Below are 26,363 nucleotides of genomic sequence, written 5' to 3' on the forward strand. Positions count from 1 at the left end.
GTTTTATATTATAATTTTTTCTTCGGCAGCTAAGAAAACAAATCCTTGTACATATTGTGCCGTGTTGGACAGGCGGGAAAAGTTTGATCAGTAAACGGCGTGAGCATGTTTTCCGTTCTTTCTGACGGATCGAGCTCAAAGTCCATACTTGCTAGTGGGCCTGTATGCAATAAAATGAGTCTAGTCGGGCCGGGTTGGCTTCATATTTTTCATGTCCTATCTGGTTTTCCTATCCACGACCCCATGCCTCATACTTAACGGGAAGTGTTTGAAAATATAACAGTAATTGTGTTTTTAATGTGTATTTTACTTAAAAATATATAAAAATAATATTTTTTATTTTTTAAAAATTATTTTTAATATCAGTACATCGATCTGGAAACACCAAAAAAATATTAATTTAAAATTAAAAAAAAATTAATTTTTTTAAAATACTTTTAAAACACAAAAACTCGTGAATTATAAAAAATTAAATCTCTGACCCAGCGATTATAAAATTTTTATAATGTTATAGTTGATTAATTACAATTCAATTAATAAATATCTTATTACGGCTAAACAATTTCTAGCTAATAACAAGAAGAGTACGATTAATGGAACTCTTGATTGGGGGTGATTATTTTTTGTTTGGTTCGGTTTTTATCAAAAAAAAATAATCAAATTGAATTTTTTTTTTAAAAAAAACCAAAACCGGATCAAACCGACCGGTTTCATTTCGGTTCGGTTTTTAGGGCAAAAACCGGTTCAAACCGGTTTGGCTCGGTTTTCTCCGGTTTTGGCTCGGTTTGGGTCGGTTTTTTTCCGGTTCGGTTTGGTTTTTTTGGTTTTATAAACAAAAAACCGAAACCGAACCGAACCGGCCGGTTTTTTCAAAATTTTAATCGGTTTAATCAGTTTTTTTTTCGGTTATTTTTTTTTCGGTTTTCTTGATTTAATCGGTTTTTCGGTTTTTTTACTCTTCCCTACTCTTGATGCAAATGTTTTGTGAAAAATATTTTAATTATTTTTATCGACAATCACTAATACAATTACCATAGAAAACTATTATTAGAATATGTTATTATCACTGTCACTATATTATTCCTTAAACCTCTATAAATTGATATACATGAGATTATAAAAAATTAATTAATGATCTAATCAAAAAACTATTCGAAGTTCATATTTGTATTAATTAATTAAAATATAATTCAGCTAGGAAATTATTTAAAATTCATATTTAAGTCAGGATTGAAAAAAGCATTATTTAATCGATCGAGATCTAAAAAGAAACATGAGAGTATTTATAATTACGTGATGTCACTTGAGAGGACACTTTATACATATATCATAGATAGACTGCAAATTATACTGAAGATGAGCACTCTTTGACAGCTGATAGGTTGAAGCTATCATTCCCCACACACGGCACTGAACTCAAACTCTTACTTCTCTACCATGAATCCAGCTAAAAGGAATGGTTGATGCTTGCTTTGCCTTTTCTTGAGCTCTCTCTTCTAACCTTCTAATCCTTGAAGGCAATCTACACACAAAATCTTGAGCCCTGCGTCCTTCACTAGACAAACCTGTCAATCCCGCTACATTCCATCTTCCCACCAAAAATTCTAAATTATCGGCATAGTCCTTGGCAGTATAGACCCCAAGATTCTGGGCAACAGCTGAGAAGTTCTCAAAAAGGTTATCATCCTGACCATCGTACATCAAGAGGGCTGGCATAACGATTTTTTTCCTCATCATGTCGGCTAAGGCCAGAACAGTAGCATCTGGGTCAATCTCAAACAACTTCTCCGCAATCATGGTGTATGCAATTTCATGTCGCTTTTCATCTGCAGCAATGGTGCCACATATTTGTGCTAGCTTCGCATCTCCATATCTCTTGGCTAGTCTAGCTGTGTTGCCATGAGAGATGAATGTTGCCCTCTCTTGGAATGACGTGTAAATGAAAAAGTTGTACGGGTTGTTCTCAAATTTGAAATCCTATAAGAAACAGAGACAAAAAGAAAAGATTCAATTATTGAATACTAGTTGTGCTCATGCACGTTCAAGTGTCCTTGATGACAACTAGCATGGAAAAAAAAGAGGATCTATAAATCAATGGATAACCTTACCATTCCACACCCTATCAAATACTGGATTGTCTTCTCAATCTGTCTCATGTCCACTCGTCCAGATAGGTAAAGATACTTGTTGAGAAGGTCACCGTGCCTGTTCTCTTCAGCAGTCCATCCTCTATTCCAAACTGCCCAAGGAGATAGTGATGCACCAGTCTCGTCCCTGACTCCATCCAGTGTGTTAAGTGCTGTCTGGTATGTTGGAAGTGCTTCTTCTGTGATCATATCTCCCACCAAAACAACAAAGTAGTCATCAGGAAGTTCTTTTGATCTTTCCCTCAATTCCTTCACTTGTTCATAGAATCCTTCGGAGTCAGCTTGTGGCAGGAAATCTTGCGGTTGCCACGATTTCTCAACAGGCTTTAGATGCGTTAAGATGTTCTTCGTAGTCCAACTCTCCATGGACTTGAATATCTCAATCTTTTCTGGTGGCATGGAATGCGTCACTTGAAAATGGACTTCTTTGGCAGGCCAATAGGAGTCCCTCTTTGTACTCTCCGACCCTCTAAAACCAGTGAATAAAGTAGACTTAGAATGTGTCGTTTTTGCCTTTGCTTTTCTTTGCTAGAATGCTAGAATGCTAGTATACATTATACGATCATAAAATTTAAACTGGATAATGTTTTGCAGCTGGATACAAATTATAGATGAACAGCTTCAATTTTTTTGTGCTTCAGTTACAATCTTGAGCCTGTCAACAGACAGCCATGGTCTAACGATTGAGGCTTAAACAGATAGATTGCTTTAACTCATTAAACAAAATTAAAAATATTATTTTCGGTTAAAAGAAAGAATAATTTTACATTTTTATTTATTTATATTTTTCCTAATAGTTTTAAAGAAAATTCTCATATTTTCAAGTATTTTTAATTAAAAAGAAAATTCTTAATACTGTTCAATATTCATAATTCAAAAGAATGTTTTTTTAATTTTTAATTTTCCTGAAAAAATTAAAAGAAGTTTTAATTTCTTTCTTTTACTATAAATATCATAGATAAATCATTTTTTAAAAAAATATTCTTTTACTGATAAAATCTTGTTTTTATATTTAGCTTTCTATTTACATTTACATCTTTTTACTAGTTTTTTTTTCTTATAAATTAAATTTTAAATATGTGATGCCTTACAAATACGTTGTGTATTCTAAACGTAAAAGCCAGGATAATATATTCAAGAAACATAATAAATTAAAGTAATAATATATAAATAAATTAAATTAAAAATATATATATATATATATATATATATATAGAGAGAGAGAGAGAGAGAGATAGTTTGTTTTTACGTTTTAATTTTTTTTTGAAAAAAATTTAATTTAAAATTTTTTTACTTCATATAATTTTTTTGATATTTCTATATCATTTTAATATACTAATATCAAAAATAATTTTTAAAATAAAAAATATTTTAAAAATCAACCATTATTAATAATAATAGCCCGACAGTACAGGAAGAGAATTCAGTGCATTAACTCTATATATATTTAATATTTCATGATGTTGAAAATGAAAGGGGGGAAAGAGGTGAATTCGAAAAATAACAAAAGTGAGCTTTCATGTTTTCTCACGACAGCTAAGTGCGCAATAGAGGGCAGACAAAAAATCTTATTTTTAATATGTTGGTGGTTTCTATACACCTGTGCAAATAAATTCAGTACAGTCTGCATGTACATGGACCTCGCGATCCATGGAATATATATATATATATTCTTAACAGCTAAGCGTTTCCATAATTAACATGTCTGTGCTAATCAACAGAGCCCACTCTAAATAATGTTATAATCTTATCATTAAACTATAATCTTCTAGGCCTAATTATAATTATAATGTCAATTGCAGGGTTTTCATGCAATGGCATGCTAGGTACGTATCCGTCTAGCTAGCTAATTTCATAACAAATTAGTTTGTGAATGAATAAAAAAAATATTTATATTTAATTTACAATGAAAAGAAATATTCATAATTCCTAGTGTTTATATAAATATAGAGTTTTATTATATAGTAAATTAAGTGAAACCATGATAAATGATCTCTTCTAAAATAACATTTAATACTTGGACATTAGACATATGAAACTTAATATGTTAATGAGGTTAATTCTTCTTTGAGTTTTTTTTTTAGTAATTAGTTTTAATATTTATTTTTAATTTTTATAATTAATTTTGATATTTATAAGTGTTAGGATAAAACTGAATAATAAATATTCAGTTTTATCCAAAATATAATTATTTTATTAAAAATCATAAATCTTAATAGTCATAATATTTCAAGCTTATATAAGTAATTTCAAGCTTATATAAACTTACTATTACACAAAGAAAAAATATATACAAAATAAAAGTTATTCAATTCAATTCAAATTATAATTATTTTATTAGCAGTCTATATAAATTTGGAAAAAACAAATATTTTTTTTATTTGTATTTTCTTATTATTCCTTAATAGGATTAGTTTTATACTAGATGTTTTGTCTCTATGTAGACAAATAATAAACACGTTGAAAGCGTATCCAAACCAAATCTTTAATTGTTTTGATTTCCAAGCACTTTCTTTAAAAATATATGCCCTCCCTCTATATACGTTGAGAAAAATATTCTAGCATTGTTGTTCCCGAAACAGAAAAGTAGGCTTAGCATTCCTTTCCGGCAACTTGCAAAGTTTTTACATATTCAACATCGGATACCTGAAATAAGTGTTTGGATGCAGTTCGCAAAACAGGTTCTTGTTTCTTTAAAGAGGAAACTGTGGCATCATTTACTCAGTCTGTGGCAGCTAAAAATTTAAAAACAAAGACCTCTGTAATGGAGTGTGATATTAATGGACCCTGGCCTTACAGTATCAATATCAATGGACTCTACAAGCTGGAACCATGCATGCAACAAGCAGTAGCAGTCCCAGCAACTGTACCGACATTTTTAACTAAATGCTTGTGGTGTTTTTGGGTGGCAAGGACCACTGCATTAAAAATCCATAAACAGCAGTTTGCAACTGGGTTTTTGAGTTTTTGAGGTGTCCCAACTCACAGGCATTCACTTGAGTTGAGCTGAGCCAGTCTCTCTAATTTTTTTAAAAAATATATAATTGCAAGAGCCCTTCGAGTTATAAGGTGGTCGAGTAGCAATTATTCCCCAAGGACCAGGGTCGATCTCGAGTCTCGACTTCAAGAATTAATCTTCTTCTCTAATGTTAAGGGTTATGTGACTATAGATCATGTTCTTAGCTGGCTACATATTACTTTGAAAGAAAAAGTAATTCAAGAAATGAAAACAATCTAACCAAAACAAAGGCTGACCCGTTTAATTTGTAAGGCCATTACATTAATATTTGTAGTGGTCAACAAATATAGTAGAAGTGGATCAGCATGATTTATCCAGATATCACGGACATTTAGCCTTAAATAAAACCCCAGATAGATGAAGTTTCGTTTTTGTTGAGAATACTGAAGTTTAGTATGAGAGAGTTAAAGGAAGAAAAATAAAAGGAAAATAAGGAGGAAGAAGAAGAAAAGAGTAGATAGGAACTCACCTAGTAGTGGAGTACTGCATGGTGGAGGCTGCAAATACTTTGGCAGACTTGAGATTGTGGGACGGCAAGGCTACTAGGTTCAGCTTGAGAGCCATTTTTTTTTTTTTTTTAGGTTTGCTTATACTGTGTGTATGGGAAAGAGGAGGAGGAGGAGACGTCGTTGAGGATGTGTTTGGAAAGGGCAGCGTTGGGAGATGTGAAAATTAAAGTGTTGTATGTTTTTTTTATACTGCACTCAGTTTTAGTCAATTAAATTTCTATCTATTTTTGCTGGTTTGATTTTTGTGCTATTACGTGGGATGACGCTTTTTTCTTCAATTAAAAAAAAGGGGACTGTTAACGTTTCTTTTTCATAGAAAAAATCAACTATAAACTAACAAAATTAATATGCAATATGCATACGTTGTTAAAAAATTATCCAGACGTTAAGATAAAGATCTTGTTTCCCGAGAAAAAAACCATTGAATATTTATTTGAGTTTAAAATTGGGTTTATAAAGTTAAAATTTATTTTTAAACCTAGCTAAAGCCACATGTAAAGTTAATCGAAACAAAATATCAAACTTAATTTAAAGTTAATTTAATGTAAAATAATAAAATTAAAAAAAAAAAAAACAACCTACAATGAATTGTTTTTCTTCTATGTTACATTTATATCATTTTCTTAATACTTTTTTCATTGCGAATTGTCTATCATGTTTATAATTTCAAATATCATTACATTGTTTACCAAACATCAATTTTATAAAAGTAAATTGCAATTATGTTTCTAAGTCAATTTAATATTAACTAAAAAATTCATGATGAAAAGACGGAAAACCCTCAAAAATAGTTTATTAGATTCTCCTGTAATTAAATAATTTTAATATGCTAAAAGTCAAAAGGATTACAAAGCTGCTGGAAGATAGCTTTAATTGTATATTTATTTTAGGAGTAGCTAAGTAATTTTAAAATGCAGAAAAGCTAAAAGAATATTCTACCCTATATAATTTGGAAATGATGATTAAATCATGGTAATAAAATCACATTGCCCGAATACTTAGTTGAATTGTTAATTTTTTTTCTAGAAGTTTAGAAAAATGTGAACGAATTTTTTTCAGTTGATAATATAAAGTTTTGATAAATTAATTATTCTTAAACACAAACTTATACAATAAAGCTAATAAAAATTTAATATCAATAAAATTATTATATAAAATAAACTGGTGATTACAGAATATATCCGAATATCATTTTTTCTCCCAGAAAGCTTCATTTTATTATTTGATATGGTAATTTTTATATAATGTACCAAGAATACTAGTATCTTTCTGAACAACATATAGTAGAATATTACCAGACCCTCCATGTACTTTTAGAGAGAAAACCCACGAACTCTACATCCGAAATGCATATTTCAAACATATGGCTGTTTGTTTTTGAAACAATGTTTTTAAAAATATTTAAATTATTTTTAAATTAATATTTTTTAGTGTTTTTAGATTATTTTGATAGACTGGTGTTAAAAATAATTTTAAAAATATTAATTTAAAATAAAAAAAATCTTGTTTCATAATCCACGTTGCTTAAGAAGTATGAAAGTAATGGGGGATGATGACTGTGAGAAAGAGTTATGACCAATTACAATCAAGTGGTCCTAGTTGACATAACTTGTTTCCCTCTGGTTGCAGCCTCCACGGTGGGTAGGAAGTCAACTTGTCAAAGCAGTATATTGAGAGATCTGTGTAAAAAGTAATCAATACAGTAAACAGATGTACGTCCTCCCCGAGTTTGATGAACAACCTTTGTTCTTCTAATGCCATCGAGGTTCTTGAGAAGTGTGAAAGCAATATTGAATTGTCTTTTCTGTTAATGATTTCAAACATGGGAATATTCCCATCTTTGTCTCTTATGCGCAATGAATTATCTTTCTTCAATATTGTATTTTTTTCATTTTTTTAATATACATTATTTTATAATTTCAAATATTATTATATTGTTTACCAAACATCAATTTTATAAAACTAAACTGCAATTAATTCTCTAAGTCAACTTAATATTAACTAAAAAAACCAGCTGGAAAATAGCTTTAATTAATTTTTGTTTCGGGAGTAGGTACGTAACTTTAATATGCAGAAAAGCTAAAAGAATAATCTACCCTATATAACTTGGAAATGGTGATTAAATCATGGTAATAAAATCACATTGCCCGAATACTTAGTTGAATTGTTAATTTTTTTTTCTAGAAGAAATATGTGAACGAATTTTTTTAAGTTGATAATTGTTGTTTGATTGTTTTCTAAGTCGGGTTTCTATTCATTGGTCTTTTCTAAGGTTCAAGGTAGATATCTCTTCATGAAAAAGTCTCCACCTTATTGAGTTAAATCTTAACCATTTTAAAATCTGAATTTTAGCATCACATTTTACACCTTATATCTTTAATATCTGAGGGTGTATTTTATCGTGTAATTTTACACACCACAGATATTAAAGTCTACATTTGAATCCTAGAAAAAAGCTTGGAAAAAGGATTTTGATATTTGGTCAAATTCTAATGGATAATCATAAATTGGCTATGATATCCATTTTGCATTTTAAAATGTGAAAAAGATGCAATTTTTGTTTTTATGAAGATATACTTGGAAACATTTTAGAATTTGACCGTATGCATGAAAATATTTTTTTTTTTGAAAGGAAAATTAATTTAAAAGTTTTTGAGATTTTTTTTTAAAATTGTTTTGAATTTTTTTTGGAAATTTTTTGGAGGAAATCGGATATTTTAATACTGAATTTGTATTTTACAGTGTAAATATACAACCCGATATTATGCAAAATGGGTAGAAAAATATTTGAGAAAATCACAATTTTTTGAAATGATTTTTTTTTATTTTTTTATTTTTTATATAATAATAATAATAATAATAATAATAATAATAACATATTATTATTATTATTATTATTATTATTATTATTATATTAATATATTACAAAATATGTGGGGCTGGGCCGGCCCAGAAAAGGATGCGTCGGTCCCAGCCCAAAAATGATTAGGCGAGATCGGCCCAATGAAATCTTCTCGTTTTTTTTTTGGGCAGGGCCAAACCCAGCCACTTGGACGGGGCCATAACTGGCCCGGCCCAAACCATAGGCTAATTAATTAGCTACTGCATGCAGCAGCCACGACGAGGAAGAAAGAGGCGAAGCAGGGAGGAGAAAGTTGCCTGGCGTGGGGTCTCGGGCATGATGAGATGGTTTGGCCGATGGCTCAGGAGGCGTTGACTGGGGTGATGGTGGCCGGAGTCGGCTGTGGGAGGAAGAAGAAAAGGTTGCAGAGGAGAGAGAAAGGCTGGAAGGAGAAGAGAGAGAGAGCCGCGATGGCTGCTTGGTGGTCGGTTGGTCGTTGTGTTGGCTTCATGTGGTGTAGCTGGTGGCGGCCTTGGTCAGTAGCTGGAACGGCGGAGAGAGAGAGAGGGAGAGAACAAATTGCAGAAACCAGGGGTGGAGAGGTTGGTTTTTGGCCGATTTTGGACTCGATTTTCTCCTCCCTCAGACCCTAACATCCACCTCTATTTATAAGCGGGGAAGAGGGCAATCTTGTCTACACTGAGAAAAAATTTCAGCCCTTGATTCAGTTGGGAAGGATCTCAACCGTTGATTCAAAGCAGGCATGGTGCACTGTCAAATCTGCAGTTGTAGGCTGCCTGATTTGGCGTCTTTGGGGTGGTGCCACGTCCGTTTCTTTGCCAGTGAGTCGGTGACGACCATACACAGACGTAGTTGAGGGATGTCTTGTGATTTATTTCGTGCAAGTTTCGTCAAATTTGGTGGACGTTAGGTACATTAAATGCAGCTGCAAAGTAGGTAACCGAACCAATTTTTCGAGGAAAAAAATGAAGAAGATAATGAACAGTGTTGAACGACGCGTCGTTTGACCGTTTTTTTCCTTTTATGAAACGACACCGTTTTAGGTTTGAATTAGGGATTTTTGCCGTTCTTCAATTTCGTCCTCCAGCTTACATGACGTGCAATTGTACCCCTAATTGACCCTAAATTTTTGATTTAATGCGATTAAGCCCCTGAGAACTTCAATTGCGATTTGGTTCTTGGTCTCGGATTTATGCAATTTAACCCTTAATTGACTATTAAACTTTTGATTTCTTCAATTTCACCCCCGATTTTTGTCAATTAAGCCCTCTGGCACCTTTTGCAGATTGGTCATTGACTGTAAATTTTGTTAATTTAACCCCTAATTGACCCAAAAACTTCAATTTTCTTGCAATTTTGCCCCTAATTTCAATCAATTAACTTGGAAAAAATTAAATTTGGTCTCTTAAAATTCCAATATTTTCAATTAAGCCCAAATTAGGCTCCCAAACTTAATTTTTCACCAATTAAGCCTCAAATAAAATTAATTTGACCTATTTAAAGCATAATTAAGTCCTTGCACTTAATTAAATCCTTTAATTGGATCCAAATTAATTCTTAAATATAATTAAAATTTAGTTTTGCCCATGATTAAATCAAATTGGCCTATTCAAAATTTAATTATGTCATTGAACTTGATTTTTATGCAAACTCATCCAATAATCATTTAATTTGACTTTGAATTTATATTTTTTTGTTTTTGTGCATAATAGGTACAATTAGGCCTTAAATTTCCTCTAAAATTGCTGTTTAATTCCCGAACCTGCTTTCTCTTCTTTTCCAGTCTTTATTTCATTTTTGTATTTTTATTTTTTTAAAAAATAAATTTTAGAAAATAACCCAGAATTGAGTTATTACCTTCTATATCCAAAATGCATTTTTCACTTCTGCAATAGTCAAATTCCCACTCATTTTCACTAACTTCTTATAAATTTCCTCCACCAATTTGGTAAACAACATGCCACTCTCTTCCATTAACAAACCCACCATCGCATTCACATTACTACACTCATTTCCATTCAAAAGTTGATGCTGCTGTTTTGGTGTTAATGTTGCTCGCTTTCTCTTCAGGGTCTTCTTTGGTTGATCTTGGCCGTTCGGCTTAGACTCATCTTCGCCGTCGATTTCCATCTTCACCACTTCGGCCATTGCCTTCGCTCCAAATCGAAACCCAATCTTTGGGATTTTTTTTTTGTTGTTGTGGAAAGGATGATGCGACAGTGTTTACTTGAACTATGGGGTTTTCTTCTTCGATGTGCTTCTCGGGCAAGGAGGAGCCCTTGATTTCATTTCTCCCTCCCTCTCTTCTTTGATCTCTTTTAATTATCTTGTTTCTTTTTAAATTTTCAGATTTTCGTTTTTTTTTTGAAAAATGGGATATAAGAATGAGAGAAGAGGATGGGATTAAAAATACTTATTGTGATTTTATTTATTTTTATTGTATTAAATAGAGAAAGGTATGATTATTTAATCAGAAAAATGGGAAAAATATATATTTCCCGCCAAAATAAAAAGCGGTTTGGCTCCACAAACCGCCAAGATATTTTATTGCCTAAAATAAAGCTCCATTGGGCGCCGGGTGGGTGGCTTTGTAAGTAGATGCCTCCTGTCTATAAGCCCAACTCCAAATCATATTAGTCTTAAAAATGTGTGTCCAGCAAGGCTTGAGCCCAAATCCAATACGACTACGTTGCTTTTAAATGCACCTGCATTTATTCTTTTCATTTTTAAAAGTTATCGGCCCAGATTTTATACCTAGCATCTTCTAGGGACGTGCTGAATGAAAAATAAAAAATACTAATTTGATTTTTCAATACTTATTTTCCATGTTCCAAGATGAATACTAAATAAAATACCAAAACACAATTTCTCTTGCCATATTTTTTTGGATTGGCACCGGATATATGGGCCGAGACCCGACTAATTATGGGGATGCACAAGCTCTCGACAAGGAATTTCTTGTAAACACAATAAAATTAAATCATGGGCTTTGTCCATGTCTAATGGGTCCATGGAATTGTTTGCACTGGCAGGAGTTGAACATGAAATCTTGGATATGAATACACTTCCAAGTCCTAACTCTTCTTATTAGGCTAGTTATAAAGGGATTTCTTACAAAAATATTATTCCTATATATTTTGCAAAAATATCAAAATATTATAAAATATTATTCTCTGTAATGGTGTTTTTTCACTATTTTTTCATTCATTTTTTTTTAAAATATTTATTTTGCATTGTATAAGATTATCCTGGTTTCATCACCCTTATCATGAGATTAGCGAGTTTATTCGAGTTGTTTTTTTTATAATTTTTTTATTGAATTTTTTATTTTTATCATTTAATATTGAGTTGATTGAGAATTGTCTGGGTTGTTTTAAGATTAATCAAATTAACAAAGTCATATCATATTATTAAAATACAATCCGTTATTCTAAATATTTTTACTTTTAACCATTGTAGTCTATATTATATATATATATATAAAATAGAAATAAAAAACAACTATATTTAGCTTTTAAAAAATAATATTAACAATTTAACTATTCTAAATAACATCCATGTTCTAAGAGCATCTCCATGAAAATATTCTATCATAAAATAACATTTTGAATAGTATAAACATAGATTTTTTACCATGTATACTCCAATGAGAAAAAAATAATTGTATTGCAACGAAATAAATAAGTGTTTTATTTTTTTAATGATTTTGATGTTATTTTTTATATATATTTATATTTAATTGACTTTTTTGTATTAGCTCTACTTTACTGGTTTTGGTTTTTTTAAGAGATATATAATAATAATATTTATAAGAAATAAAATATATTTTGGCATTTTATTTAGCTTTCTGTTTGGAAAGAAAAATTAAAATATTAATTTTTGGCTTTTTATTTAACACTGGGTTGGAGTTGCCCTAAGAAAATCCAGTCCTGTACCTAGGCTAACTCTAGGTAGGTTGGCAAGAATCTAAAATCTTGATTTTATCAGAGAGTGAGACTGATTAAACTTTAAAGCATGAGCAAATAACAGCCCTTTCAATGGCAGCAGGAACAGGAACAACTTGAGAGTTCCATCAGCTTCTGCAACGCAGGGAGAATTTTGTATTGAAAATATGTCTCCTAACAAAATACATGTGCGTGTGATACCTGCATCTTATAAAATTCCTAATCAGAGAGGTTTTTTGTTTTATTATTATTATTATTATTATGGATATTTAGGTTAGTTTATGTATATCACAATTAATTTTATAGATTTTAATGTAAACTTTTAATAACTCTAAAAATTATAAAATTTAAATTAATAATTTAAAATCAAACTAATTAAACTATTGGACAAAAAAAGGGTTTTAAAAACACGGGATAGTTACAATAGTACGGGCATGTTGTGTTGCACAGAGAGAAGAACATAGATGCCCAAAGAAAATGGCAGCTTCCATTCATAGGGAATAGCGTGTGCATCATCATTCATATCACCATGCGATTTGACCAGTGACTGTAAAATGACATGATGAAAAGAAAGACAATACACTTTAAAGATCGGGTACTTTGGGAGTTTCCTCGCCATTTGCAAAACAACATAATAATCTAGAATAAATGAGATTAAACATGAACACTGTACGTAGATGAGGAGAGAAAAACACCAGCAGGCAAAAAACACAACCTGTAAAAGAGAGAGTAGCAGAGGACTGCCACATGAAAGTGTCAGACAAGCAAAAACAAAACAGGTCCTGGCCTGTCAAATAGCTGATTATTCATGCACTGAGAAATACCCTATCAAGAAGATGGTAATTGCCTCGACCTGGACCATAGGGTTATAGAAGCATTCTGGTCTTTTCATCCTTCTATTAGAACACGATACATCAAGGGTGTAAAGTGTGATTACAAGTTAGACAAAAGGTAAGGACACTGAGTGTTCACACACTCAGAATAAACTTTACCTTAAAAACATCATTTAATTGTAATGTCGAGTTTATTCGTGTAATTCTCTAATATGTTCGTCCATCGAACATTTTATCGAAATCAATTACAAGGAATAAAGTGAAAGTTGACGCGGACTATACATTAGTCAACAAAGATAGAGAGTTATTGACTACATGATGGTAAATTTTAATTCAACATGTGTACATAAAAGCCAATTCAGCAGCATGACGAATTAGCTAATCTTGAGTTATCTAAAAGTTCAATTCATCGGGACCACCCGATGTTTAATGATTCTTATTCGAGATTATGCTTAATTTTATATTATGATCTGATTAGATCTGTATTTACTCGTTTAATTTAAATTTTCTGGGTTTTTAAGCCGCCATCTCAACTTTGTTTTACAAAAAACAGCACCGGGAAAAAATCAAATACAAAGCCGAGATTTTGATTATAAAAGTGGTTTAATTACTGTCATTCATTCTCCATTTCCATTATTTTGACGGGGTTCTTGTCATTTATCATCCACTCCAAAATGAGTGGACAGAGTTGCGACACGTAGTATAAAAAGGAAGGAGAGATGTAGCGATCTCGATACCTTCAATAATCATAGTTTCCCCATTTTATTGATATCTTGATGTACTTAGACATTTTCATTGGGGATCATAGCGGAAGCTAGATAATATTGTGTAAGCAGCCATATATATATATATATATATATATAGAGAGAGAGAGAGAGAGAGAGAGAGATGGGCTAGTCCTCCTTCCTTCCACCATCGGGATTGAAGGGAATCTTTCTCTCAAGGTCTCCTTCCACCGGAGCCACTCTCCCTCTGGCAGTTGAAATAAACAGCAGCCACTGGCGACCCTAGATTGTAAAGTTCAGCAAAGTCCCTGGTGTTGAAATTCTGGCGCCACCCAGGGGGATACACTGTTTGCCTGCCTAGTTGCCGAAACAACACAAAAACAAACCGATGAATTCCCGCTGTCGGCCTTGGGCTCTCGTAGCACACAACCTCTTGCCCTACGCAAATCACCAATACATGCTTAGTTCATTGTATATACGAAACAACACAAAATTAAAAAAAAAAAGAGCATACAGTAAAATGGTATATTAGGATCAACCTCCGCACATCAGACTGAGTTTATTTTCCTAATCAACAAAGACAACCGCAACAAGTCGTGGTAATTAGCTGGAACACATACAATATGGCTCCGTACGTACATAGTAACCCTTTTCACTATCTTTGCGGGCCAGAATTCTCATTCACACTTTCTCTTGCTTTTTATAAAATTGCATTAACCGTGACTGGTAACGAAATAGACAATGCTAGCTACTTGCCTAAGAACTCTTAGTGTTTCATCGTAGCCTCCAACATCATGTTATTGTGAGAATATAACCACTACAAACTCTAGATGTGTTAGCAGCGCTGTTGTAAATATTATTACGGTATTAGTTGATTAATGCAGCATGGATTCAATTTAAATTAGACCCGGCAAGATCCATCTAAATACTGCTAAGATTAATCTACATGCTGCTGAAACGAGATTATTATGAGATATATTATAGCAATGACATTTTTCAACTAGGCTTTTTAAGAAATAACGCTTTTTAAAAATTAATTCTGTTGCAGATATAGCTAAGACCATCTAAAAGAGCTTCGGTGGAAAAGGACCACTGCACAATTAAATTTTGATCCAACCATTCGCCAGCAAAATATTCACTGAAATAGGATCATTAGGAATCATATTTTGAAGAATAATGTTGTCCTAGCAACCGAGATGCTCTACAACAAAATCAGAATATGTTCCCTGTAGTTAATGTCCCTCTCCACCAATCCTCCAAAAAGAAAAGATTGAAAGGGTCCTCATGGAATTTTGTAGTCTTTTAAAAATATACTAAAGTAAGTATACTCACCAAAGTTTGCCCCGGTAGTTGCTGGAATATCAGTCACCAACCTGCAAGTTCATGTCACAAGGCAGTAATTTAATTTCAGCTCTTGTTCAAATGAAAATGTAAACAGTCCGTTTAAAGTAACATGTAAGGGGATGCATGCGCAGAATTCCCGCGCGTTTTAAATTTATAATAATTAATAACTAATATGTATACGAGCGCTGTAGGCACGGGCTGATTTGATATTTTTCATTTCAGCCTAGCATTGTTTTTAATATAATGTTAATTTGTTCGTTTCCAGTGAAAGCGAAACGGCAAAATTGTTAGGAAAGGAAATGAAACCTTTGTCTTCATATAATTTTTTATTTTTACATGAGAATTTAAAAATCTATTCTCTATTAACACATGCATAATTTATATACATCACGGCACAGTGGATCATTTGATGGCACGTTGTAAAGCTCTGACATGAAGGTGACCTGGCTATAAGGTTATTCAGTTAAAGGCATGCAAACAAGATTTGTCTCTTGACCGTATTCAAATAAAAAATTAGTGAAAAGGAAAATATGTAAATTCCGAGGAACCAAAAAGGTTGCTCGATATTGCTACCCTTTATCATCGTACATGTAGGACCCGACATCCTAAAAAAAATCCTATCAATCCGAGGAAGACCCCCTTTCACAGTTTTGCTTCACTCACCGAGCCACCAGTAAACGACAACTCAAACAAAAAATGAAACGAAAAGAAAAAAGAAGAAGAAATGGAACAAAAAGAAAACAACGAAAGGAACAGGCTGTCAATCAAACAAGAAAGAAAATCACAAGCAGGGGGAAGTACAAAGGTCACGGTCTTCGAATTTACAGTATGCCTTCGGCTTCTTGTAATCTTATGGGTATATATGAAGGACAATGCATGGCATATATATAGCTTTTTCCCAGCTCAGTACTTGCTTCCATGAGTGTAAGTCACCCGTCCAGACCAATAATTCTATGAGAGTACTGTTACGAGTTGTAATAACAGATAATGGACAATGCGTTGAGCCATAGTAATCGTCGACGTACAGGTGAAGTCATTTTTAGAGAGCGCTTAAGTAGTTCCATGGTCGGTTAGGTTAACTAATTAAAGAACGATAGGAGTAAATCGACACTAAAAAAACACGTTGCTTTATAAATAATTAGCAGGTTTGATCATTTGTCTGCGAGACAATCATCCAAGGACTCACCATCACCTTAAATGCAGTGTTTAATCTGGTGTTTATCTGTCAAATAACTATCCCAGTTGAAATTAAGTACTTCTACATGCTCTCTTACGAAAGTCTTTCGAGTTTAAAATTGACATGTATAGATCTAGGATGTTGAGATTAGAGGATAGTATAATTCCAAATCCGGATCATTTGACGAAAAAATCCTTGGTATCATGTCAGGGAATCTCTTCAATCCAAATTAATAGCCTAAGCTCTCATGCCCCTCTGACTCGCACTTTTGTGTTAGATCTGCTAGAATAGCGAGATTGAAATGCAGTGTGGTGTGAGGGAGAGGCCAGTTACCAATACATGTATTCTCTTTGGTTTGGGTCACTTGATCTGGGTGCATCAGCGTCCAGTACCATATATTAACCTACGATGAAAGTGAATCTCACTGCTCAGATGTGTGTGTGTGCGCGCGAGAGAGAGGGTGGATGTGTGTGTGTGCGCGAGAGAAAGGCCAGTTACCAATGCAAGTATTCTCTGAGGTTTGGGTTACTTGGGCTGGGTGCATCAGGGTCCACCATAACCTAAGATAGAAGTGAATTTCACCGCTCATCAGGTCTCAAAGAATCCAGAGAATAAATTATACTCGACGAATGACCAAAAAACAAAAACATTACTGCGTTAAGGGGGAGGACATGGTTGGGACTTACCAGAGTGTAGAAGGTCCTTAGATCTTCCCCACCGATATCAACCCTGGGCTGGTTGACAACATGAGAGGGTTTGAGCTCACAACCATTGTTAACCTCTCTAGAATTGTAATTGACCCTGAGGGAGATAGATCTTGTGAAGGGGTCCAACACGTCCCCTATAACACGGCCAACACTAAGAGGTTCTCTATCCCTAGGCATTCTTGCTCAGCACTGATCAACCTGTGTGCAAATACAGTTTGAGTTGTTGAATGAATGTTAGTTGATTTTTTGCAACAATTTAAGAAGATACAACAGCTATTTATAAACTCTTTTGTGGTATATATTTTATTTTATTTACTGCTATGCTGTCAATAGAATCTACCTTGCTTTATTATTTTTCTTTTCTTCTCTTTTGGGGATTCCTAGATGACGTTTTGGGCTTGTGGTGATGCCTGAATAAAGGAGGCCACCTTTTTCGCTTTTCTCAAAATTAAACAAAAGCCAGTTTCATTTTTCACCTGGTCTAGTGGTCTTTGTTCTCAAAAAGAGCCAGATTCACGTTTTCCTACCCCCCACCAAGTTCCCTGCGATGTTCAAAATAAGCGAGGATCTCGAAGCCCTTCTACCTAGTGTAAACACACCCAACATAGCTAGGTATGTACGTAAGATGATAGAATGCCAGGATATTATTTGAAACTTGAGTTTAATTTGTAGGATACAAGAAGAATAATTGATACTTTCTTGTTCTTTCAGGAAAAAAAAAACTAAGAAGGTATTTGTTGAATTGCTGTGTTAATTTCTTTAATGTTAACGTTTTAAAAATATATAAGAAAAGGTGATTTTCTTTCTCAAAATAGCTATCTTGCAATAGAATTATCAAATTTCATTTTTGATGAGTTCTGGGATATTTTTCAAGTTCCACGGGATTTCCAAGAGCAAAGTTTTTTTTATCTTGTGGATAGATCTCCACGAAACTAATAATGGGATCAAACCGATCCAAAAATACAGTACAGGGACCGATGGGGTGGAATCTCTTGTTTAGGTACGAGTTGCATTTGGTGCAAGAGTTCAAGGGTTTGAACACCTTTAACCCAATAATAAACTATTGCTCGATCGATCGTTAGGAAAGAAATAATCATTACAGGAAAAGGTAATTAATTGTTTACTTAAAGCGATTTACTAACTGCTAAGTAAACCTGCGGGTGCCATGCACCACCTATCCTTGCAATTCGTATGGACCCCCAAATTAACGTGCTGTAATTATTCAAGTCTTGCATGCAAGGTTCTCCATGGTCCTTGTCATCCCAAACAATTTGAAATCCTTTTCTCAGTTTCACCAATAGAAAGATGGAAAAAAAATAGCGAGACAGAGACTTCCCGTCGTTAAGAAAGGTCTGGGATCGGTATATTTGCCTTGTCAAGTTCAAACCACAGGAAAAGCGGAGCGGAATCTAGAGTTTGAAGGAAGTCACCTGTAATTGTATATATAGTCTAAAACTCACCATAATAGTCCAAGGATTAAAAGGAAAAGAGAAAGAAAAGGGAGAGACAAGGTCCTTTTCTTTTCTATCCTGTTGGGCGGTTGAGATGAGTCCTAGCAATCATGCACGGTTATATCTTAAATTGCGAGTGTACACTTACGAATCTTCGCGTTCTAATTGTTAGTGATGAAAATCGATATCTACAGCTCAAATGTTTAATATATTTATAACTTATTGATTCTTTATTCATCGAATCTTAAGTATCTATTATCTTGATATTATTTATTGTTAAGTACAGATTTTTTTTTTTTATTGTTTTAAACCTTGATAGGGCAGCCCATGTTCGCCTTCTGAACAACCAACCCAGCATGAAACAGCCACGGTGCAATATAGTGGCAATTAACGGCTCCCCACGCCTGCATGATCTGTCCGCATCAGAAACCATAATTACCTGAAAGACGGAAAGCAGTGCTCCACAGTATGCTGGTGCTTCTAAGTACAAAGGCGGACACTATTCACAACAAAGAGTATGAAAGGTAACTCGAGATGAGAAGAATACACGTAACTCGAATATGAAAACAGATGAGGACAGCTGACCCTCCCTCCCTTCCTCCTCCGGGAAGGATCTTTAAGGCCACAAAACTCTAAACTGCGGGACCCAATCATAAAGCATGTATGGACCCAATTCACATAATGTGGGTTGGGGATATATTTGGCTACAATATTCGAAAATCCATACGAGTATTTCATTGGTTGCTTTTTCTTTCTTACCTTTCACTTTTTTCTCTTCTTCTTGATAACACCATTATTCCGAGCGACGAGAACTATCCTAAAATGGAAATGCATTGCTTGGCTGCCAAGCCACGGCCAGTCTCCATCTCGGCATACCCAAAATTAATAGATGCCTTGTTAAACCAATCAGAATGATTTTAAATATTTTATATATTGCCTTGTGTTAAACCAATCAGAATGATTTTAAATATTTTATATATAGCAGTGATATTTAAAATGGAAATGCATTGCTTGGCTGCCAAGCCACGGCCAGTCTCCATCTCGGCATACCCAAAATCAATAGATGCCTTGTTAAACCAATCAGAATGATTTTAAATATTTTATATATTGCCTTGTTAAACCAATCAGAATGATTTTAAATATTTTATATATAGCAGTTATATTTAAGCTGGGTTTGAGTAAAGTTTAAGTAAAATCTCAAAGAGCAAAGTCGAGCTTTCAGACAGGTAATGAATACTGCTCTACCTCTGCATGACCTCGGGTCGAGTCAAATTTAAAAGGACAAGGCCGAGTTTTCATACAGGTATATTTAAATGTTGTTCTACTCACCCTGAAACTTGATATCTACCTGGCCTCAAGTTTATTGATATACTATACATATATATATTTATGCCCATGAAACCAGTGAAATCTATATTTTTGTTATTAATTATAGAGAGGGAGTTTAAAGAATGAGTCGCTAATATCATTTATATGCAACGCTCGAAGAAATATGGAATTGGTGTGGTCCTTATAGAGGCCAATCATGAGTGTGTGTGTGTGTGTGTGTGTGTGTGTGTGTGTGTGTGTGTACACACACACATATGAGTAGTTTACATATCAAGAAAACAAAAGATCAAAGAGTTGATATGTGTGTGTGTATAGACTTTCGTATGTAATCAATGTTCATATTTTATACTGATCCATCTATTAGGCCCCCTCAATCTTAGCAAGGGAAGGACCAACGCAAACATTGGAGCGAGAGATCTGAAACTTCGGAGCAGAGAGACCTTTGATCAACACATCAGTTACTTGCTTATCATTAGAGATAAATCGAACAACAATGTCTCCCAATTAATTAAACATGTTCACGAACACAGAGCAGATATCAACTTTAATATGTTTGGAGTGAGCATGTATTAATGGCAAGATAAGCAGTAGATATATATGTTGTCACAAAATATACCAGTTCTTTCACTTGTCTTTAATTTTTTTAAAGCTTGTTGATTAATTAATTAGCTGAGAAAATATTAATTTAGTCTATTTAATTATGAGACATGCTGGTAATTTAAATGGAGTCCAATAAATGCACTCTGATAATTTAGGTAACTTTTTTCTAAAATCATTTGTCTTGGAAATATAGTTGATATTACAAAGCCAAACTGGGAATTTCCCTTAATCTGAAAATAGCCAGGTACCTTCTTTTTTTTCTCCCATAGAAATCCACAAAATCATATTTCTCCGGAAAGAATTTAACGCTCAGAATTTTTTCACGGTACAAAGGTACATAAAATTTTATCATATGCCTCGCAATTGTGTGCCTAGATTTTTATTTTTCTAATAAGATTCAAATTAATCTCTGAATTCAGGTGTGGGAACAATTTAATTTCATAAAATTGTAGACACATCGTATATATTTTTGCAAAAAATACAATTTAGCCTCTAAATCTGTTATGATCATGATTAGATCCCTAGAAAAAGATTTTCAATTAGGTACTAATTTCTTAGATTTTTTATCAAGTCTTTTTTCCATCAAGGTGCTTCTCGTGCAACTATCAGGAGACAGCAAAAACATTTAAAAATGACATAGATTGCCTAACTAAAAGGAAATAAATCGAAATTAAGGAACCAATTAGAACAATGTAAATCACGCACTTGACTGAAAAATAGTATATTTCAACACCACCAACAATATATAACAACAGTGGACAATGGAATACAGAATCTAGAAAAAAAAAAAAAAACACTACAGAAAAGACACCACTAACAACATGATCGGATAAAATGTGCTACAGCTAGATTGCCCATGCATGCTTGAGAAAAAAGTAGCTATGTGTTACAATGTGCAAACCCGACACTAGCAACTTATACATCAGCAACATAATTTGCTTCTCTATATATGTTCAGACAGCGTCCACATCCCTTGCTTTATTTTTATTTTTTCCAGCAAAACATAATCTCAACTCAACAATTCTCCAGTGTATATGAGCTAGCTGAAGCGTGCCACCAAAATAAATGTATACTTTACGGCAACCTTGTGCTCCTGAGTTGATGAGTTGATTTGAGTCGAGGGGCGTCGACAGAGAACAAGGTGAAGCTGGCGCCACTAGGACAGGGGATAGTTGATGAAACGCGTGGTGTTTAGCAAGAGATGCAAGGAGTTAGCTAAAACCTGGGAATAAAGTTTGATAGCAGGAGTGAGCAGAAGTCAGCCACATTCAATGACGATATCCGATCTTGTCAAGAATCTGATACCCAAAAGAGAGAGGCCATCTCTCTTGTAGATTCTTCCTCGAGGAAATCAACGAGTGAATGTTTCAAGATAGTCCAAGGGGTTAAAAAGTCACGGCCGAATTCAAATTCGGAAAATATATTTATTTTTTAGAAAATTATCTCCATGCATAAGGAGAAGTAGATGTTTATTTTCAAATAATAACTTTCTCCCATAAATTTTTCCTATCTGCCCTTGTGTCAATTCGGTAAATTTGTCCCATAGGTGGCATAGCATGGTGGCTTTTTGATCAAAAAGTAAAAGACATGCTGGAAAGTGGAAACCCAAAAGGCTCCGGAGAACTTTTTGGTCCACTGCAGTGGACAGACACTGGACCCAGATAAACCCGGCATCGTTTCAAACCACTCGATTCAACATCAACATCCAGTAAGGCCACCGCATACTTCAGCGTGAATTATGTGTCGCTTTTGGTTATTCTTCTGCTATGAAAATATATATATATATATATATATATATATATATATATATATATATTTAGTTAAAGAAATAAATATATAAAAATAAATTTATTTTTAAAATAATTTTAAAGTGAATTTATATAGTATCAAAACAGGAGAAACTAGAGAGATAAGTCTTCAAGGATAATATTTATTATTTTTATTCCAATAATATCCTAGTAAAAGACTCTCTATTTCAAAATTGTCCAACTAAAATATGTAAGAATAAAAATATCATAGTTTTAAAACACAACTCGGGGGTCGATTTACGATAAAGATTTGGTCATTGGTTGAGAATCGGGTCATGAGTTAGGCTAACTTTGCCAGCATCAAAATAAAAATTATTATTATCAAAGTTTTAAATCAAATTCGTAATAGACCCGTGACAAATCCTAGGTCATGAGTGGGTTTGACCATTGGTTAATGTCAACGTAAGGAGAAAATTAGTTGTTATCATAGTTTTAAGACCATACTTAGGGGTCGCTAACCCGGGATAAGGCCCATGTCATATGTCAGGGGGGCTGACTTTGTTAACCCGAGTCAATATATAATAAAAGTGGTTATTATCAAAATTTTAAAACTTAATTCGGGGGTTAACCTTGGATAAGATCGAGTTGCAGACCAGGAAGGTCAACCTGGGTTGATCAGAGACAATGTAATAAAAAAATTTGTATTATCATAGTTTTAAAATCTAACTAGGGATTGATCAGAGCAGGGCTCTCGTCACGGGTTAAGAGGATTAACATGAGTTGATCAAAGTCTCAATAAATGAATAAAAATTAATATTAATATAGTTTTAAAACCCAACTTGAGATTCGATCTGATATAAAGTTCAAGTCGCTGGTTCGAAGAGTCATCCATCTTAAAAAAAATAATAATTAATAACCACCTTATTTTTACCTTTATTTTTTTTCCAAAAAACAGGAAGTCTACGTGAATCTTGATTATTGATCTCTCCGGTGGTTCTAAAATTCATCTCATCCAGTGGTTCTAAAATTCATCATACTCACATTCAAACTAATAATTTTTTAAAAATAAACCTTAAATCTAATAAGTTGAATAACACCGCTTAGCAGCTTGTATTTAATGCATATGTGGATGCATCATGACATTACTGAATCACAGAAGTTGATGTATACGAAGCAAACTCAGATGTCGGAAAGGTATCTTCCAGTACTCCTATGATGTCAGTCCAATCTCATAGCCCTGTCTACTGCGATAGGCAACATCAATCTTCAACCCCTTCCTAATACATGCAGATCATGATTACCACTGCCAAATGATTCCTTTACTGTTCTTATAATTCCACTCCGATTATTTTTCTAATTTTACAAATCATTTTTCTCCACAATCAGTAAATATTTCACGCATGCAGCTGGCGAAACATTTCTTTGGATAATATTCACTTTACATTCAGAAAGCGATAAAAAAAAACACATAACAACACGCTAAAATTTTTTTTTTAAAAAAAACCCGGTGCGTGTGTGTGTGTATTAGTGATTGACCGCCCGTCGTCGTCGGAAGTAATTCTTCTTCCTTCTTCCTTCTTCCTTCTTCCTTTCACTACTAAAAAATATAGGAATTAGCAACTAACTTCTCCGTTGCAATTAATACTTAAATCCGTTGCTAAAATAATTTAGCAACGGAATCAGCAACGGCAAATCTCGGATGCAGATTTGTCGTTGCTGATTTTTTAGCAACGGATTTATCCGTTGCTGATTTGGCAGCAACAGAAATTCCGTTGCTTACAATCAGCAACGGATAATCCGTTGCATATATTAGCAACGGATTTTCCGTTGCTGCCAAATCAGCAACGGATAAATCCGTTGCTAATTTTGTGAATCAGCAACGGATTTTCCGTTGCTGATTGATGAATTATTCACAATCAGCAACGGAGAATCCGTTGCTGAGTTCTCCGTTGCTGAGTATATTAATTTTATTAAATTAATTTTTTTTATTTATTAAAATAACTTTTAATTTGTTTAATTAATTATTTATGAATATTTTAAAAGTTGTAGAATATATAAACCAACATAAATTAATATTAAAAATAATTGTATCACTAATAAAAAATAGAATAAAAATAATATTCATATTATAAAAATTTAGTTAAACTTGCATTAATACAAATAAATCGAAATACAATAAAAAGAAACAACAAAAAATACAATCATGGTGCTGGTTGCGAAGACGAACCATGATATTGTGGATCGACACAAGATGGATCAGGATATAGTGATCGAGGTGTAGGTCGATAAATTAGTTGAGATGTGGGACCCATAGGTGTCATTATCTGGGGAGCCATGGGTGGTGGTATATCTTGGCCAATATTTGATGTCCCACCATGGTATCCAAGATTGTTCACAAGATATTCTTTCATGGAATCCATCTGCCGTTTCATTTCAAGAATAAAATCATCTTTTTTCTTTATCTTCTCTTCTTTATTCTTTATCTCCTTTTGCAATGCTCTTAACGATGAACTGAGATATGATGACTCCACCGAGTAGGAATGTGATGAAGAGCTTGTACTAACTATAGATTTTGGCATACGAGGTGCACCATATACCCTACCCTTTGTAACTCCTCCTGAAGCCACACACCAAGCTGCCCCATCAAATGAAGGATGATTTTCCCGATTAGTTCCATACTTTGAAATCATCTCCATTTTATAATTTTCCTACAAATAAAATACATGCATCAATAAATTCATTTGAATGTTAAATAATACTTAAGTTATATTAAGAAATAATCAAATAAAAATACATACAACCACTTTTTTAGACTTGTTGTCGACAAAGCTACCAGACTGCTTAGCACTTTGATGCAAAGCTGAAAAGACATCATCCCATGGAGGTTCTTTTCCACCAGCTTCCTCTTGCTTTCAAGATTAATAAATATTATACAAGATAAATATACAAATTTTAATTCATTATCTTAAGCATAAAAAAAAAATCCTCACCATGTTAGCTCGATATGATGCAAATGACACTGTTCCTCCAGAATGAGTGCTTATTTTGCCATCTGTTTTAGTTAATCGATTCCTTCTAGCGGATTCAGACCTCCTTTGAAATTCAAGGGTGGACCAAACATCTTTGATCATTTGATTCCAGTCGTCATTGTTTATCCAAGCAGGACCTTTATCAAGGCAATCTATAATATTTGTAGTGTTTTCATTTGACATGGCTTTCTTGCGAGCTCGTGTCAATTGTTGATTCAAAGCAATCCTAGCCTTATCTTCCCAAATATTACGAACAATCGACTCATCTTCCTCAGGGAAGGAATATTTTTTCTACCAAATAATATATATATACACCAAGTAAAAAGAGTGCACAAAATTTCAAAGTATGAAAATGATTAATCATATTGTGTTATCTTGTTCAAAATTTGCAAGATTATGTAATAACTAAAGAAATTAAATGATATTAAAAAGTAAATAAGAAATAAGAACAAATTAGAACACAAATCAATCTCTGCTACAATACCTGTGTTGGAGAAGAGATGCATATTTATGGTTATCCGTAAATAAAAAAATGAGAGGAATATTGCAACTCCTTAATCCATATCTTATTGATTCAGCAAACTACATAAACTAAACACCCCACAGATAAGAGAAAAAGGAATATAAAGCAAGTGAATCCTGACAAGATTTTCCATTTCACATACAGGTTCAAAAATCAATACCCCAACACATCAATAAAGTAGTCTCAATGAAAAAGCGAATATATTTCCTTTTGAACCCAAACACAAATAATTTACAAGAATATTATAAACAGAGCAAAAAAAAGAATATGACAATTAGTGTTGGTTCTTACCTTGAACTCTTTAAAGAGTTCATCCCTGCACATTGAATCTACTTTTTCCCAAGAATGCCATGCTCCCTTAAAATTAGACCTCAAAATATCTCCGATTGCACGTCCACACGATGCGTTATTGAAC

At 33.3% G+C, this 26,363-nt stretch overlaps 2 protein-coding genes across 10 annotated transcripts in view; both read right to left on the minus strand.

The window, feature by feature from the left end:
- Window positions 1-1,230: 1,230 nt before the first annotated feature.
- LOC7464597 (stearoyl-[acyl-carrier-protein] 9-desaturase 5, chloroplastic) lies at window positions 1,231-5,866 on the minus strand. Its single transcript, XM_002316135.4, has 3 exons — window positions 5,636-5,866; window positions 2,109-2,616; window positions 1,231-1,977 (listed from the first exon to the last, which is right to left on the minus strand). The coding sequence occupies exons 1-3, from the start codon at window positions 5,728-5,730 to the stop codon at window positions 1,417-1,419; spliced, it is 1,164 nt and encodes a 387-aa protein (XP_002316171.2). The 5' UTR covers window positions 5,731-5,866; the 3' UTR covers window positions 1,231-1,416.
- Window positions 5,867-14,058: 8,192 nt separating this feature from the next.
- LOC7474393 (protein HEADING DATE 3A) overlaps window positions 14,059-26,363 on the minus strand; it is a 38,081-nt gene continuing 25,776 nt past the window's right edge. For 4 of the 9 annotated variants that reach the window (XM_052456125.1, XM_052456124.1, XM_052456118.1 and 1 more), the window contains 3 exons: window positions 17,060-17,121; window positions 15,373-15,413; window positions 14,059-14,478 (listed from right to left, as the gene is read on the minus strand). In XM_052456125.1, the coding sequence (XP_052312085.1) occupies window positions 14,255-14,478; window positions 15,373-15,413; window positions 17,060-17,121 (327 nt within the window). In that variant the 3' untranslated portion in view covers window positions 14,059-14,254. Of the gene's footprint in view, window positions 14,479-15,372; window positions 15,414-17,059; window positions 17,122-17,247; window positions 17,467-26,363 lie in introns of all 9 variants that reach the window. The other 5 variants (XM_052456119.1, XM_052456117.1, XM_052456123.1 and 2 more) reach the window with 3 other exon arrangements.

This window comes from Populus trichocarpa, chromosome 10, assembly GCF_000002775.5.
Source record: "Populus trichocarpa isolate Nisqually-1 chromosome 10, P.trichocarpa_v4.1, whole genome shotgun sequence".
NCBI classification, from domain to species: Eukaryota; Viridiplantae; Streptophyta; class Magnoliopsida; order Malpighiales; family Salicaceae; genus Populus; species Populus trichocarpa.

Coding starts and splice junctions, on each gene's coding strand:
- LOC7464597 (XM_002316135.4), bottom strand. CDS start 5,730: ATGGCTCTCAAGCTGAACCTAGTAGCCTTGCCGTCCCACAATCTCAAG. Junction 2,617..5,635: donor ATGCAGTACTCCACTACTAG/GTGAGTTCCTAT, acceptor CACTGGTTTTAG/AGGGTCGGAGAGTACAAAGA. Junction 1,978..2,108: donor ATTTGATAGGGTGTGGAATG/GTAAGGTTATCC, acceptor TGTTTCTTATAG/GATTTCAAATTTGAGAACAA.